The sequence below is a fragment of the Strix aluco genome, chromosome 20, assembly GCF_031877795.1.
Source record: "Strix aluco isolate bStrAlu1 chromosome 20, bStrAlu1.hap1, whole genome shotgun sequence".
NCBI classification, from domain to species: Eukaryota; Metazoa; Chordata; class Aves; order Strigiformes; family Strigidae; genus Strix; species Strix aluco.
Genome location: NC_133950.1, coordinates 11,726,916 through 11,742,804, shown reverse-complemented (window position 1 = coordinate 11,742,804; position 15,889 = coordinate 11,726,916). Strand labels below are relative to the sequence as shown.

At 45.9% G+C, this 15,889-nt stretch overlaps 2 protein-coding genes across 7 annotated transcripts in view; both read left to right on the top strand.

The window, feature by feature from the left end:
* The window catches only part of CCDC180 (coiled-coil domain containing 180), a 28,004-nt gene extending 24,741 nt beyond the window's left edge, over window positions 1-3,263 (top strand). For both annotated transcript variants that reach the window (XM_074846003.1, XM_074846001.1), the window contains exons 37-38: window positions 265-438; window positions 3,125-3,263. In XM_074846003.1, the coding sequence (XP_074702104.1) occupies window positions 265-396 (132 nt within the window). In that variant the 3' untranslated portion in view covers window positions 397-438; window positions 3,125-3,263. The remainder of the gene's footprint in view (window positions 1-264; window positions 439-3,124) is intronic.
* On the top strand, window positions 3,180-14,544 carry LOC141932428 (globoside alpha-1,3-N-acetylgalactosaminyltransferase 1-like). Of its 5 annotated transcripts, none has more exons than XR_012625835.1 (9): window positions 3,180-3,314; window positions 4,093-4,193; window positions 5,291-5,353; window positions 6,657-6,707; window positions 6,810-6,845; window positions 8,883-9,017; window positions 9,441-10,302; window positions 11,908-12,061; window positions 12,998-14,544. XR_012625835.1 is itself a non-coding variant. In XM_074846005.1 (7 exons), exons 2-7 carry the CDS (start codon window positions 4,132-4,134, stop codon window positions 10,123-10,125), a joined length of 1,032 nt encoding a protein of 343 aa, XP_074702106.1. In that variant the 5' UTR covers window positions 3,180-3,314; window positions 4,093-4,131; the 3' UTR covers window positions 10,126-14,544. The 5 variants fall into 5 exon arrangements, 1 of the variants encoding a protein (XP_074702106.1); XR_012625836.1 differs by having other exon boundaries at window positions 12,717-14,544; XR_012625834.1 differs by having other exon boundaries at window positions 11,908-14,544.
* Window positions 14,545-15,889: the final 1,345 nt, after the last annotated feature.

Below are 15,889 nucleotides of genomic sequence, written 5' to 3'. Positions count from 1 at the left end.
GAGATGAAGATCTTGCATTTCTAGCAAAATCTAAATACTGCTGATAATTTAGTTTCAGAAGTCTTTAAAAGGAACACGGGGGGGGGGTGGGGGAAAGCAGTGAATAATTCATTGTTCATATAGTTCTGTTGTCAAAGGCAGAAAATAAGTGGCCTGTACACAATCTTCTGACACAGTGGATCGGGACCTGGATTTAGGCAAAGTAAAATTATATTTCATCACTACCGATTTTATCCTTTATTATTGTTTTTGTTGTTTATACAGAAATACAAATGTCAACTTGAGCAGCAGTTTTCCCAGATGAGGGAAGAAAGCTCAGCTCAGCTGCTGGCAATTCAAGGCTGGGAAGAGTGGTGGAAAAGATCAGTCCAAAAGATCAAGAGACTCTATGCATGAGATCAGCCAAATCTTGCTGATGCCCTTCTGATCATCGTTGATGTAAGCTGACAAGTTTGTACTAATATCAGTGATGTTACAGACCTAGTCCAACAGAATTTTCTAATTTTTTTAACTTCTGTTGCACTGAACAAGTGCGGTGGTGAAAGGAGCTATTTTTTGCCTCTTGAAATACAAAATCTGATGAATGTGCTGTAAATGAAATGTAGACTCTGTGCAGCACTTCCTAGTCGGATCTCAGCCAGAGGAAAGTTAACTCCTTGTGGTGCTACTGCAGTATGAGAATCTGGAAAGCTAGGAGCCCGAGCAGTGGATTTGCCTGAAGTTCACGTTCAAGACTCAGGCATGATTGAATGTTTGTGTCATGGCGCAGCCTGAGGTTGTAATAGTCAAAGCAGCCTGTTTAATAATGCAGTCCAGCGAGGAAACTTCATCTTCAGCAGAGACGAAGCACTTCCCTCGGATATCCTCTCTTTCTTCACATTCTGAATGACACTGAACTCACAGCTCACTACTTCAGGTTTAGAAATTTGAAATACAGGTTTAGAAATCTGAAATAGTTGTTCTGCAAAGAATATTTTCCATGGACTGGTCTGCAAGTGAGGTATTTATCTGCAATCCAGAATGCTTTCCAAGGCAGAGCTTGAAGATAACATACTGCTTTGTTCTGGGAGGTCAAGCAAGTTCATTTCAGAGTAATACAGCTACTTTCAACCATATCACTTCTATAAAAACTCTCTGAACAAGTTCAAGGAACCTGAGTAACTCTTAAAAATGCTTTAGCTATTTTTTGTGTTTATTAGGAGATTCTGTCCTTAACTGCAGCCACATCTATTTCATTTTTGTTTGCATTCATTGTGAACCCTAGAGTTTTAAATCAGTTGAGGACAAATATGGTAAATGTCAGTGAGATGGTTGTAGAGGCAGGGAGACATTCCAAACTCCTCTGGCTCCAGTATTGTTGCAGATTTGTAACACAGAAACTGAAGCAAAGGGGCAATGCCTCAGCTGTGCTCCTAATGATGCAATATTTCAAAATATGTGTATTACTTTTCTTGAGGGATTAGCTGTTTACTCTGTAAAGGCACATGGAAGTACGCTATGCCTGTTACAATAGCTGAAACTGCACTGAAATAACCAGAACGCCCCTGTCTTTTTTTTTTTCTGTGTTAATTTTATTATTTAATTTGAGGGTAACTTTTATTCTCCTTTCTTCTATCTGTTCACTATCCTCTGTCTTTCCCCATCACTCCTGTTCTGTGCTATCAGTCTGTATGCTGTGGTGATAAGTGTGTGAGGGTGGTCAGGTGCAGGAAATGAGAATCCCCAGGAGACTCTGCCAAGTGCTACTGACTTGGGTTTTCACTTATGCTTTGGGGGAAACTTCTGAGAGGATGTTCATGAAGTTGGAAAGCGGTGTCAAGCTGGGAGGGTCTGCAAGTACCACAGAAAACAGAATTTAGTCAAGGCTTGATGTTTTAGAAAAACAGCCTGAAAATGGAGTATAATTCTATAAAGTCAAATACAAGGTTCTATACGTCCTAGACCTGGCTAGGAGAGGTTCTGCAGAAAAGATGCGTGGGTTATGTTTGGCCATGGGCTGAATATCATCACCAGTGCTGTGTTCTTGCAAAGTAGGTAAGTATCATATAGGAATGTATGAACTGTCACAGCACGTCGGTTTTGTGGGGTAATCCTGCTTTGCTCAATACTGGTGAGGGCTCAGCAGAAGTATTTGGTTTGGTTTAGCAGCACCTTTCATGAGAATGGACTGGTTAGAGTTCAAGTGGAATTGACAGAAATAATCTCGGGGCTTGAAGTTAATAATTACAAAGGAAGTTTGAAGGAGTTGTGATGGTTGAGCTCACAGAATAGAAGAGGGAAGGAAATGTAGCCTTCAGGTATGTAAAGGGAGTCTCCAGGTGCGTGGTCACTGTCATAAAAAGGCACGGACCTGAAGTGCAGTGAGTGAGATCCTGGTTGGAATGAGGAAGCCTCCTGATGAGAAGGGCAGCGAAGCGCTGGCACAGGTTGCCCACCCACCCAATGTCTAGCCAGCTCTCCAAGGAGGATTGAAAAGCAGCTGTTTGAACCCTCTGCACACTTGTCCATGTTGCATGTGCCGGAGGCATCAAACACAAAGTCACTGAAAAATCCTGGTGTTGGTGTAGCAGCTCTTGTTACAGAATTGGCACAGGAATTAGATAAAACTGGTCAAAACATAGAGTAACAGCTAGAGGGGAAAGGCTGGTTGCAAATCCTTCTACATTTGTGGATCTGCAGCATTTTTAGGCAAGAATCCAGAACTGCTCAGCATGAATCCATGGAGCTTTTAAATGGTGGAATGCCAACAGAGAGAGAGAACATTTCTTTTAAAGTGGGATTTTGTGATGCTTCTGGGTGAAAGCTGATTAGATTGGTTGACAGGAGAGTGAGGAAGAAGCACCAGAGCAGATTTCAGTACGGCATAATGAAGCAAATTAAGGAACTTTTTGCTACCTGTCTTTTCATAACAAAAGAAACTAAAAGTGGGAAAATAGCCACTGACTTTTCAGATCCGTTTGCACTGTTGTATGCCTTAACAAGGGCCAGACAGGAAAGATCTCCGTGATTCTTCAGCCACCCTGAAAGAAGTGCCCTGTACCGGTTCCTCCCACTAACATCAGTGCTACTGCCTGTCTATAAATAGGAGTTTGACAAACAGCCTTTTTTTTTTTCCCTTCCCCAGGCTCCAGTCACATGCTAGGAAACACTCTGCTCTAACTCGAGACTGCATTACAATCCCTGCAGCAGCAGCCTGCAAAGCTGGCTTTGCAGAAGAGCGCTTTACATGGACACAGAGGATGCCGCGGAGGCGGGAGTGAGCTTGCACACACACGAGACTTATCTGCCGTACCGTAGTTCTGTTTTCACTAAAGGTAATAACGAATGTACCCTGTAACAGTTAATGTGCTTCTAACAGGCCCCTCTGGAGGCCACATGCAAAGGCTTTGTGTGTTGGTCACAGGGCCCATGGTTCACACTGTGGGAACCTTTACTTTCCTGGGAACAGAAAAGGGATTAATTTGAGCTTTTAAGGTAGGCAGCTGGGCTAGGGGAAGTTGATTTTTACAGCTTTTGAAAAGGGAGTAATTACTTTGACTTGCGGAGAAATATCCAATATGAATTATTATTGTTGCCTAATGTTTCTTTGCTTGCATCAGAGCTCAGTTTACCTTTCTCCTGCATGCACCTTCGGAGGGAGCTGTCTCTGGCAGTTACTTTTCTGTAAAAGATAAAATAATCTTGGACAGCTGTCAGTACAGCAGCAGGTCCTGAGTTCATTAGCTAAAGTGGTAGCTATTAGCTCTACATATCACCTGACATGATTGGTTTTGGTGAGTTTATTAAATTGCAAAGTGTGTGTGCTTTAAATAAATAAATGGAATCTACAGAAGCTAGAATCAAAACGAAAGGCTCCCTGTGCACTTTATAACTGTGATTAGATTTCACTGGAGTGGAGAGGTTTCTCAAAAGGTTTACAGTGACTAAGTGGCCTGGCTCTTACAGTCTGGTTCCTTCTGTATTCCTGATTTCAGAAAGACTGAATTAAAATGAAACTGCTTGGAGAACCTCATGTTCTTATGATAAAATAATCAATTTCTGTCATAGTGAGATATTTATAGCCAATTTCTCTTGCTTTTTTGTTTTCTGCAGATTGAAAGTTGAAGTTGCCCTTCTTCTACTCTAGAAGCCATGATTTCCAGGAAGGTGGTGGGATCTCTTGTCTGTCTCTTTGTTGTTACCGCATTTATCTGGTAAGCATTTGCTGGCAAGCTTGGTCATATTTAAAACATCCTGTCTATATCTACGCTGTGGTAAAAAGCATATGAGCAGAAAAATACAGGGAGTGCATTTTATGGAAAGACGCTGTTAGAGCTGTAAGAAAAGAACAGTAATTCATGTAATAGATAAAGTAACACTAGTGGAGGGAGAAGCCTCCAAAGGGAGAGAGAAAGAAAGAGCAGTTGTGCCTAAATTAGGCTGCTAACACCGTGTCTGACTCTCAAACAAATGTTCAAGTACAGAATATTCCAGTTAATTTCAGTTCAGGCCTGGAGAGATGATTATGTGTCTCTTCAAACAGTCCAAACTCACTCCAGTGTAACTAGGGATGACTTTGTAGCTATGAAACGTTGTGGCTTTCAGACATTGAGAATGTTTGTGGCTTTGAGTATACTGACTACTGAGTATGCCTTACAGATTCTCTCGAGCAAACTCAAACGTTGTTTGAAAGGAATCTGAGATCAGGCATTTCTATTATTAAATAATTATTAATTATTTGATGTTGCAATTTGCTCCTATTTCATATTGTGAGTAGTTGCATTTCACCGGTAGTTAAGTGATTGTATATAAAAATGTATATAGATTGTGATCAGAACAAAAAAAGGGAGAAAAAAGCCTATGCAGCCTATTTGTCTGCTCTGCAGATTTAAAAGATGCACGGATAGTGTTTAAAGATCCAGGAAGTGTTGGTATGTCCCATCAGTGTATGTTGCATATTCATCCATTGTGGGCATTGCCTTATGTGTCTCCATTGGGGTACGATATTCAAAAATGTGTAGGCCTACCTTTTGCAGACCACTTGATGTAAATAATAATCATAATACTTAGAACTGCTGTTACAAGCTAGATGCTCCTGGACTTGTTTTGTCCTGAGCTTCCCACTTATGCCTTAGCAGCAGTATATCACGTTAAAATGTGAATACACTGGATCCTGCGCTAATTAGTAAAGTAGACATGCAGTTAGCTAGAGTTACTTCTCAAAATCTGTGCCAGATTCCCAGATCTTGGAAAATCCTAGGAAGGTATCTTTGAACATTACCTATCTTAAAAAGTTTCTTTGCTATCACAGGATTACAGCTGGGAATGGAAAGGTGCACTACCTCCCATATTACCTTCCTTGCCCTGAAATCTTGTAAGTATCCCATTTTGTATGTAATGAATAACACAGATCATTGTTACAGGAGCTGTACTTCACTGACAGTAGAAGTAGTTATCCACAGGTAGTCAGTCACTGGTCCTTTATTTTAAGAATCTATAATCAGTCACTCTCTTAAAACGGTAATAATGCAACTGTAGTCTGCTTGCCCTTCAAGACAGCTCTGTATTTGTACAGCATGAGTGGGGCCTTGTTTGTTGTGGGTCACAGAGACCGTGACTAACAGGTTAACATTGGCTTTATCATCGGGGTGTTATCACACACGTGCACATGTACACACAGGATCTCACTGTGCTTTGAGATGTGGATTAAGTATCCCAGCTTGCTAGATGGAGAAACATAAGTCAGAGAGGTGCAATGAACGCTCATATAAGGAGTTCTGGCAGAGTTAGAAATAGACCCCCAGTCTCCTCATCATGTTCATCATATTCACTCTGTGATTGGTGCTTTCCACTCACTTTATGACTGCATTTGTGTTACGGCAATGCCTGAGTCGTGGACCAGAAGCCTGCTCTGAACAAATGAAAGGCTATCTGCTTCTCTAGAAACGTTACAGTTTAAGGAGTCAGCTTCCTTCCATGATGTAAACTAATGTACAGTTAGCTGACTCAGCGTGGGTCCCAAAAGCTGTCTTGAAGCTGCATAAAAGAGAAGCTAGACTGTGGAAGGGGAGGGTACATGGCCTAAGTGATTTCCCTGCCATGTTGGGCCATAGCTGTAACATGACAAGCTACAGCTTTTCCCATCCTTTATCATGACTTGCTGATCTTGTAAAAACAAAACATGCAAACAGAAAAGGTGATCTCTTATAGAGGCATTTCTGATTATTTCAAGCTACTGCAAAACATTGTGTCTAGTAAGATGGTTATTCCTCTGAATGCTGTTTAAAGCGTGATATATTTCAGGTAGTTCAGCCCTCCCCGTGAACAGGAACAGTTATGCAGGGAATGGAGCACGTAAATGACCAAAACTGTCAGTCCCCAATAAGCATGTGCTTCCCTAGATTTTGACCCCTAAACTGATTTAGCCACAGACTTGGAGAGCTGCCACCATCTCTCTGTCCCTGTTCTGTTGTGTGCTCTGTTTCAAAGCTGTTACTCGTCTGACAGCCCCTGAATGTACGTGCAGTGTCTAACTCTCTGTACCAGGCACAGTGTGCACAGCAACCGAGGCGAGGACTTGGACAGCTGTCAGTACAGCAGCAGGTCCTGAAGCTGAACCTGGTTTGTATTTTAGGAAAAGCATTACAATCCCTTTCTTTTCCCACCCCATCCCACAGCTCCATGAAACTCCAATATACAGAAGAGAAGCTAATCCAGCTTTTCCCCCGGTAAGTACTGGCTTCTTATTTCCTGACCTTTAAACTGCTGTTTCTCTCTTCCAGGAATATTCATGTATCTATAATGCAGTGGATATTTCTTCCTTTTTACAGATTATTTTATCAGCAGCCAAGAGTGCTGGCTCCAAAGTAAGTTGCTTTGTTTGAACTTCATCATTTGTTTCTGCTGACTTCGGGTTGGGTGCTCTGTGGCACTCACAGTTTTGACGTCCTGGTACACACTGACCGGCGCCTCGTTCCCCGAGAAGCCAAACCGTGTGGGAACGTCTACAGCTGCCTGTGCTGTATGAGGTTGGGTTTAGTCACTGTGTTCTTGGTAACATACCTACCGTAAATTCCCACTTAATACATTAGCACACATGCACAACAGGCCTACACAGCTGCTGCCAGGAACTCTTTTTGAGGTGGGAGATCTATAATAGCTGGAAGACAGAGAGAAATAGCTTCTGGAACTGTGTTGTAGCTGTAATCAGCTGTGGGAGAGCTTTGAATCTGTTTCAGGGCAAAATCAAGCAGGTGTCTTGTATGACCTTCAGCAGTGGTTTCAGCTGACCTGCTGGATCTTATGCTGGAACAAGCTGCAGGCACTCACTCAGACAAGGCTCTGTGAGAAGCAGTCAAACCAGGGAGTTTAAACAGGCACAGCAGCAGCAAAGTGAACACTTCTTGTCAGCTCGTGTTTGTTAGCAGCCTCCTTCAGTCCTGTGACCTGACTTATCTCTAGCAGTTCACCTGCAAGAGCCACCATTCTTTTGCATGTTAATAAACACACCCGTTGGTACGTACCTGGTTTCCCCCCCCGTTGTTTCAACAGGACGTGACAGACCTGAATATTTCTCTCTTCCATATTGGAATAAATTAATGTGCGACATCAGTTAGTACAGAGTGGACTAAATGAGGAGAGAATTTTGTAGCCTTCAGTGCTCTATGTCTTCTGAAGGGAGTTCACTACCCGAGAGGATGCATACCATGGAAATGAGTCACTGGGAAAGCCAGTACAGCCCTTTAAAGTGAAATGAGAAAGAGCCCTGCTTAGAGAAGCAAACAAGCAAACTTGCAGATTTCCTCTTCTCTCTCCTCATCCAAAACCTGATAATTAACCCAGAAAGAGAACTGATCAGTTAGTACATTTTCTACAAACCAAATAATTCTTCCTGTATAATTTAATTTTTTAATCATATGCATTACTATAGGAGGGAGTGAAATTGTTATTCTCACACCCACTCAGAGTGAAGGGATTAGATGTGGATTGAAGGCGGACTGCTGCCTCGCCACCAAACGGCTCCCCACAGGTCCCTTGGTTTGGTTCTTGTGCTGTTACTGCCTTGGGAGCCTGTCAGATGGGAGACTGCTTCAGCCTGCGAGCGCGGCCATGTGCCGTGTGTGACAGATCTCATTAGCAGAGGGTACAGATCCTGGTCTGGGGCAGATGTGAGCAGGCTAGGGTAAATTACACGTCATGAATGACATCTTGTTTTAAAATCAAGAAGGTAAGAAAGAAACCCTGAAAACAAAGAAGAAAGTTGAAACAGCATCACATAGCTGTAATAGGGCATGATCAGACTCTGCTGCATGTATATGCAATATTTCCACTACCCACACAGGAGATTAAGGATTTTCTATAACTTTGTTACACATTTGAATGCTGGCTCACATACAGAATTCTAAATTATATCTGAATGTGTTAAAGCTATATATAAATACTGGAAAAATAAACTGTCATGCCGCAAGCTGTGTTTTAATAACACAGCAATGGGGTATATTTTTATAGTAATTTTCATATTATTACTTGTGTTTTAATCTGTATGTAGCAATCTGCATCAGACTGATAGCAAATATGCACAGCTTCTCATTCTGTGAGTTCAGTGGCCATTAAACTCTCCTCAGCAGAAAAGTCCTGTGAGCTTAAATGAGATTTTAGTAGATCCTTGGGTTTTTGCCAATTCGTTAAACAATGCTTAATTTCATCCCAGGAACTGAAATGTCCATGCTCAGTAGCCTTAAACAAGAGGGCAAGGAAAAAAATCTGAAGATAATACCATCCCTAATGAGTTAATGCTGATACACACATTCTTCCTCTAGCTGCCTTTTTCGTGTTTCTTTCCCATTTACTGGCCTTGAAACCAAAAGAAACAATTCATTAACATTCTTTTTCTTTTCCTTCAGGCGTCAGGACGTGCTGACAGTCACGCCATGGCTGGCCCCCATCGTCTGGGAAGGAACCTTCAATGCTGAGATCCTAGACAGCGCCTACAGGCCACTGAACCTCACCGTAGGGGTGACGGCCTTTGCCATCGGAAAGTGAGTGAACCACTCGGCGGGCACGGTTCTTGGGCTGATGTACTGTGTAATTCCTTGGTGGAAAGATCACTTTGGCTTTCCTTGTCCTCAGCAGAGCTGAAATCTGTCCCAATCTGTAGTAAACTTTTATGCCCGTGTGTTGTGCTCGCACTCATACAAGCCTACAAGATAACAGGCTTGGTACCTGAAGCATGGTCAGTGCTTTTGAAGAACTAGCATGTGCCTTGGGAATTAGAGCTGTAGATAGGTGGTTGGTTGGTCAAAGCAAGGAGAATCCACTTCCTTGTCCTCCCCTCTGCTTTGCCTGTTGCATGTGTAGTATGGATCCTTGCAGCACTAGCCAGTCAACACTCTTCATCCGTTGTCTTCTTCCATTTGTTCAAGTACCCTTGATAATCCACCATGCATCCCCTTGTCTCACAGGTACACGAGGTTTGTGGGCCGCTTCTTGGAGTCAGCAGAGAAGCATTTCATGAAGGGCTATCGGGTGAACTATTACATCTTCACTGACAACCCTGAGACAATTCCCACTGTCCAGCTGCAACCTGGACGAAGACTTGTCATTGTCCCCATCAAGAAATACCCCAGCTGGCAAGAGATCTCCATGCGCAGGATGGAGGCCATAAACAAGCACATAGCAGAGACGAGCCATGGGGAGGTGGACTACCTCTTCTGCCTGGACATTGACATGGTGTTCTACAATGCCTGGGGGCCTGAGACCCTGGGGGACATAGTAGCAGCCCTACACCCCGGCTATTTCAATGTTCCTCGAAGCCAGTTCCCTTATGAGAGGAGGAGCTCTTCAGCAGCCCACATCCCTGATGGAGAAGGGGACTTCTACTATGGAGGAGCCGTGTTTGGAGGGCTGGTCAAGAAAGTCTATGAGTTCACCAAGACTTGCCACATGACCATCCTGACGGACAAAGCCAATGGGATCATGGCAGCCTGGCAGGAAGAAAGTCATCTCAACAGGCACTTCCTCTCCCACAAACCCTCCAAGGTGCTTTCTCCAGAGTATTTATGGGATGACAGGAAGCCAAAGCCTCCTGAAATTCACCTCGTACGTTTTTCCACAGTGGATAAGGACTACAAAGAGATACGGGATTGACCATCTGATCCCTGCAGAGGTGTCCTCCACACAACCAAACCTACTGAATATTAGCTCTACAGGATGTACCCCACCACGAATTTTTGTTCCCAGTGTGAACAAAGAAAGGAACCCATGGATAGTTTCTCCAGAGAACAGGAGGCTTAATGCATTACAGAAGCAGCAGCCAAAGTGGAGGTGAGAATGAAAAGGTTTCGAGGTTCCTAATCTTTGTAAATACAAGTATCCCGCTTGAGGCACAAAAAGGCATCCAGAAGGCCAGTTATCAAATGCAAGGCTGTCCTTAGAGCAAGGCTGCAGATGTCTTTGCCTGAGTCTTTTCCTGAGGCCTAGCAGAAACTTAGCAAGATCAGAATGGTATTTGACATTCTTGTGGAGGAGGAGAAGACCCTAGAGTTTTAGTAAAGACCTTTTCCGTTAAAAAAAAAAAAAAAAACACTTTGCAGGGCAATGCATTTTCATGAAATGTAATTTAAACTCACACCCTTTGTCAGGATCAGGAGGAAGCTTGCGCTTGGAGCAAGTTATCCCTGATTAGTGTGCAGGAGGGTTTCTTGGACCTTCTCAGCAGAGAGCTGGTGCCAGCCATTGCCAGTAAGAACCCTGGTCTGACAGGACAAATAGTGTGAATTCATGTAGCAGTTATCTTCCAAATCCCAATCTGTGTTTTGGGGACCTGAGTTTAGACAGAACTGGCACAGCTCAGACACAGACTGAACTTCTTTGAGTTTATTTCAATCACAGATGTGCTCTGAACCTTTTCCCTGGTTCACATGTCTCTGTAGATCATGTAATCTTTTCCAACACAGAAAATCTGGTATGGAGAGGTTCATGTTCCTATCCACTGCTTCAGTCCTTTCCAACTTTTCTAAGCTCTGGGAAATAAATTGGCTAGAAGCTGCTGGAACTGACAGTAAGAGCTGATGCATTTCCAGCAAACAGGGTGATTTCATTTTATGAAATGCTCTCGTGAAACTGGGAGTTCAGTCTGGAGCTGGAAGTAGGCTGGGGTTAACATTTTCTTTGCGTGAATGTGATGAGAAGCTGAACCAGGCAGGCGTTTTGAAGCCTCTGAAGCCTGACAGCTCCCTCGGGTGAGCAGGCGGGAGGGGTCCAAACACAGGGGCACAGCCACGGCTTGTCAGTGACAACCGTGTAATTGTCAACTGAGGTCACGGTGTGGAGGTTCACGTGCCACCTCCCTTGCTGCAGCATGTCTGCCATAAGCACCTCCGTTCCCTCCCGCGGCACGCTACCAAAGGGCTCTGCAAGCCTGGGCCGTGCTCGTTTAGTGTGAGCAGGGAGGGAGACCGTGGGGAGCAGCAGAGAATGGCAGTGCTGTATGGCACGGAGAGGAGAAGCAGGGGTGAAAGGGCCGAGCTGACTGTTTCTAAGGGAACGGTTTAAAAAAAAAAAAAAAAAAAAAAAAAAAAGCTCATTTGGCAGAAAGGGGGAAGAGGTGCCTGACTGTTCGTGCTTCTCTTCACATGAGAAAATTGCTGTACGACAGTGTATCAAGTATTCCAGGCTTTAGGGCCCCACCAGTGATTGCAGATGACTTAATGAGCCATTTCAGTCCTGTGTGAGCAGGCTGAGAATGGCACTTGCCAGTGTCATTGTAGCCATTTCATCTTCCAGAAGACTAATTAGAAAAGCTTTCACTGTACCCATAATACAGATAAGCTACACAAAATACCTCCAGCCCAAAACATGTAGTGGCAGCTGGGTCTGTTGATTCAGGCTTTATCCAGCAAAAGGTCTATACTATTGTATTTTCTCCAGACTCTTCTTAGTGCTGTGGTGCTGGAGGAAGACACCCTGCTACGTGACTAAACCAGAACTGAATCTCCTGTGAAGATGTCTGTGTTTGCTAACCAGGCACATCATCTAAGCCAAAAGGATGAAGAAAGATCCTTATCCAAATATTTCCAAAAAGGTATATTCCCACCAAACCCAGGGTTAACACTGTGTATTTCTTATTTGTAAAATAGTTGTGTCTGAAGGCCGTGACTGAAACTGGCGTCTCATTATGCCAGTTCCTATATATATATGCATATGGATTCTTTTACGAGCCAGAAGGAACTGTCTAGTCTGATCTGCACAGGACAAGCCAGATAATTTTATCTCCCGATGTCAGTATCAAAGCTCACAAGACATATCTGGGCTGTGCTAGATCTCTTAGAAAAGCATTCAGATCCAATAAAAACATGAGGTGATGTAGCAGCCACAAAGCCAATGGCTAATTCCCCTTATGTCTTAATTCTGCTCTAAATTCAGCTCTAAACTGGTCTGTGTGTGCAGCCTGTATTTGCAGCCATTAGGCTTCATTCTGCCATACTAAACTACTTGAATTCCTATGCAGAATTCATAGCCTATACTAAATCCCCCACGAGAGGAAGTTCTCCGGCACAAATGATGTGTGATAGAGGGTTGTCTGTATTTCTGGGGTACCTGTTCTGAAAAACTTGTGAGAGGCTTGGTCTCAGGCTCTGTTTCCTAGCCACCTTTTGGCCGAATCCAGGCTGAGCCCTGTCACTGACGTGGCAATGGCCTGATTTGTGCAGTGCCAAACATGTTTATCTTCCTGGCAGGCCCGCAGCTTCTCCCCAGGGGAAGGTCTTGTGTCACGTCTTATGTGACACAGTTCTGCATGACAGGGCTGTGATTTGAAACAGTACCTAGAAACTCCCTGTCTCCAGGGAGTGGAAGAATGGGACTGCAGAAACACACTCCCCAGTGCAGTGTGGGAGAGGCTCCCTGAATCGGCTCGTGCCCTCCTCTAATTAATGAAAGTTTGGACTTCTGCTGTCATCTCCTGCTGATTAATCCCCTTCCCTCAACACCATCAGCGAGCTTTCCTTCTCTCATTTAGACTGTGCACCCTGAGGCTTGTGGGCAGCGTGGGACCTTCACAAGGACCTACTTCCCGACCTGAATTTCCCACCAACATCCATCGTTCAGTGGGGAAACTGAGGCACGGGGAGCAAGGCAGCAGACACGCGCTCCTGCATGGGAAGTGTCCCTCCACTCGCCGCAGAGGATAACGCTGTCTCGAGTGTCCATGTGCCAAGGGAATTTGGACTTGAAAACACGCACGCAGTACTGCATGTTTAATGAATCACCCCGTGTAAATAAATCTTCAGCCGATTTACAGTGCCTGAGGATCTGATCATTCTTTGAAGGTGTTTCTGACTCAAGCCCTGTTTGTCCTTAACCAAGCCTCAGATCAGCAGCTTGTTGCCTTCCCAAGGGCCCCTTGTTCCATCCGTCCCTTTCTGCTCGGCTGGAACAGACTCATCATTCATTGTCCATCTAATTTAAGAACCCATCTGACCAGCTTTTTCTTTCCTCGTCTCGGCTGGTGACTTGCATGGTGCATTCATCCCCAAAAGGAAAACTTCTCTGGGCGGCAAGAAACAGAAACTGCCAGCACTGAATACGATCCTGGGTGGGGCCAGACCAGGACCCTCTCGTTCTCCCCACGGAGAGGACAGGAATCATTTCCACTAAACCAGACTAGCACTATTTTTTATTCCTATTCAGATTTCCCTTAACCCTCCCACAGGTGGTGTCGCCTGACATTATTGACCAGAAATGCCATTTTGAACCACTTTGATACGCTGCAATAGTTATAAAAAGACTGGCCTAGTCAAACCTTCTCTGTGTGAGATCTGTGGCTGGGGGGCATGGCAGTGAGATGCTCTTTGAGCAGCCGTGGATGAGGAAGGATGAGAACATCAGTTACACATTCCCTGCACAAAACCAGCTTGGGGAATAGCCCCATGCATCTGGCTGGCTTAACACAGCTGAAGCAGCAGGATGGTGGAAAGGAGCTGGAAGGCTGGGAGCTCCCTGCCAGAGGGGCTGGGTTTACTCTCCCACCCTGTGTCTTACCTGTTTAGCCCGTGGGTTTTCAAGGAAGGGACTGTCTCTTGTTCTGTGTCTGCGCAGGGACTAGTCTTAGTCACTCACGAGTGAACATAAGCTACACAGAGTGAGTTTCTCAGTGAGGATTTGCTCCAATCACCAGGGTTACTATTTTCTCACTTGAATCCCCCCGCTCCGCTTCACCTCAGTGCCTCAGCAAGTCCCCGTGGGATCCCCAGGAGAGAAACATGCAGAGAGCAACGGCTGCTTTCTGGGTGGAGCGACAGTGACAGCGACGGGCGCTTTCAGGAACCGGAGAAGGGAGTTGACAGGAGTGGGTCACACTTTACTCACGCTAAATCCCCAATCCTGCAGTTCTGCTCCACACAGCCAAATAATTTCGGCAAGCGTTGTTAGCAAAACACATTGACAAAGTGACTTTTAAATATCTGCCTACCCACCCGACTCTCTCCTTTATCTAAGCGTAAGAGTAATGCTGTACTGACTTGACTTTTCTTGGGCTATATTTAGATTAAACATAGATCCACCAAATGTCGCTGTTTCGTGTAAAACTGGTATAAAGTTGTATGAATAGAAAGGCAGTTTTAACCAGAAATCTCTGCTGCTTGTGTGCCCATCTCATCCCCCCTGCCCTCTTCCCCCGCTGCTGAATCTTTAGCTAATTTAAAGCACATCAGATGAGTACAAATTACTTTAAAAAAGTGCTTCATTCTGGGTTTTTTTGTAGTGAGTTTTGCCAGCAGCAAATTACATGGTTCTAGACCTTGTGAAGTATGTATTTTTTGCACTGTTCAGCACTGACACCGTTACTATAATTAGAATTATGTTGTTCTGGAGCAGCATCTAGTGCCAGAGCGAGCAGCCTGGCAGCACCTTTTCCTTTCCTGGCGACGCTCCCCCCTCCCCTGAACTGCTGCTTCTGCTGGCCTGGAGCAACCGAGGAGCGGGACGGCCAGATGTGCTGGGCCATGCCTGGTCCCCAATTCCCACTGTGACCCTGGCAAAGTTGGTTCTTCCCGCTGGCTGGCTCCTGGGGCAGGGGGCTGCTGGTCGCGGTGGCACTCGGGTGGGGGCCGGGTGTGTGTCCTGGGGTCCCCGGGAGGGCGGTGGCCAGCTCTGCACCCCCACTCCAGGAGCATCGCTCGGCCACGGAGAGTGACGCAGGCTTCTCTCAGCTCCTGCTTCTCCTGACATCACTCTGCAATGACGCACGTCACCGGCCTCATAAATATAAATTACGGGGACCGGAGCCGTTCACATGCAGCCTCTGTTTCCAGGGCAACCCCGCTCGCTCAGCCCCCGCTGTCTCACCAGCTCACGCTCCAGCACACCGACTGAGCACCCAGATCTCCGGCAGCTTTTTCCCCGGGTCCCTCCGTGCCCCCGTTTGGGGTGTCGGGCTGCGCAGAGATGAGGCCGGGGCTGGATGTCCGTGTGCTGGCAGCAGGGTCCGGCGGCGGCGCGGTGCCGCGCTCCCCTCCTTAGCGGTGTCTGGCCGCGCTGCCCAGGGGATCTCGCCCAGCGAGTGACCCCCTGCTCTGCCCTCAAGCTCTTCTCTTCCTATTTATAGCCCGCGCAGCAGCGCTGTGCCAAAACCCTCCCTGGCGAGGCCTGCAAGGTGCTTTCCCCCCCACAGCACCCACCTCCCCCGGAGAGGGGGGGGGCACCCAGCAAGAAGCGGGGTGCCCAGGGCACCGGGCAGAGGGTTCCCCTCTGGTGTCCGCCCAGGGGTGCCCGTGTGTGCGCCCACGGGTGCGGGGGTCGCTGCCTCCCCCCTTCCCACCTGCCGGCGCTCGCCCGCAGCCCCCGGGCCGGGCCGGGCGCTGTCCCCGCCCTCCCGGTAACGTCGCTCCCGCCCCCGCCGCGCTCGGTGCCG

What these genes read in the sequence shown, in the direction of transcription:
- LOC141932428 (XM_074846005.1), top strand. Translation starts at nt 4,132, where the DNA reads ATGATTTCCAGGAAGGTGGTGGGATCTCTTGTCTGTCTCTTTGTTGTT. An exon ending in CTTCCTTGCCCTGAAATCTT is followed by an intron (nt 5,354 to 6,656) that starts GTAAGTATCCCA and finishes CCCATCCCACAG; the next exon opens with CTCCATGAAACTCCAATATA. An exon ending in ACGGCCTTTGCCATCGGAAA is followed by an intron (nt 9,018 to 9,440) that starts GTGAGTGAACCA and finishes CTTGTCTCACAG; the next exon opens with GTACACGAGGTTTGTGGGCC.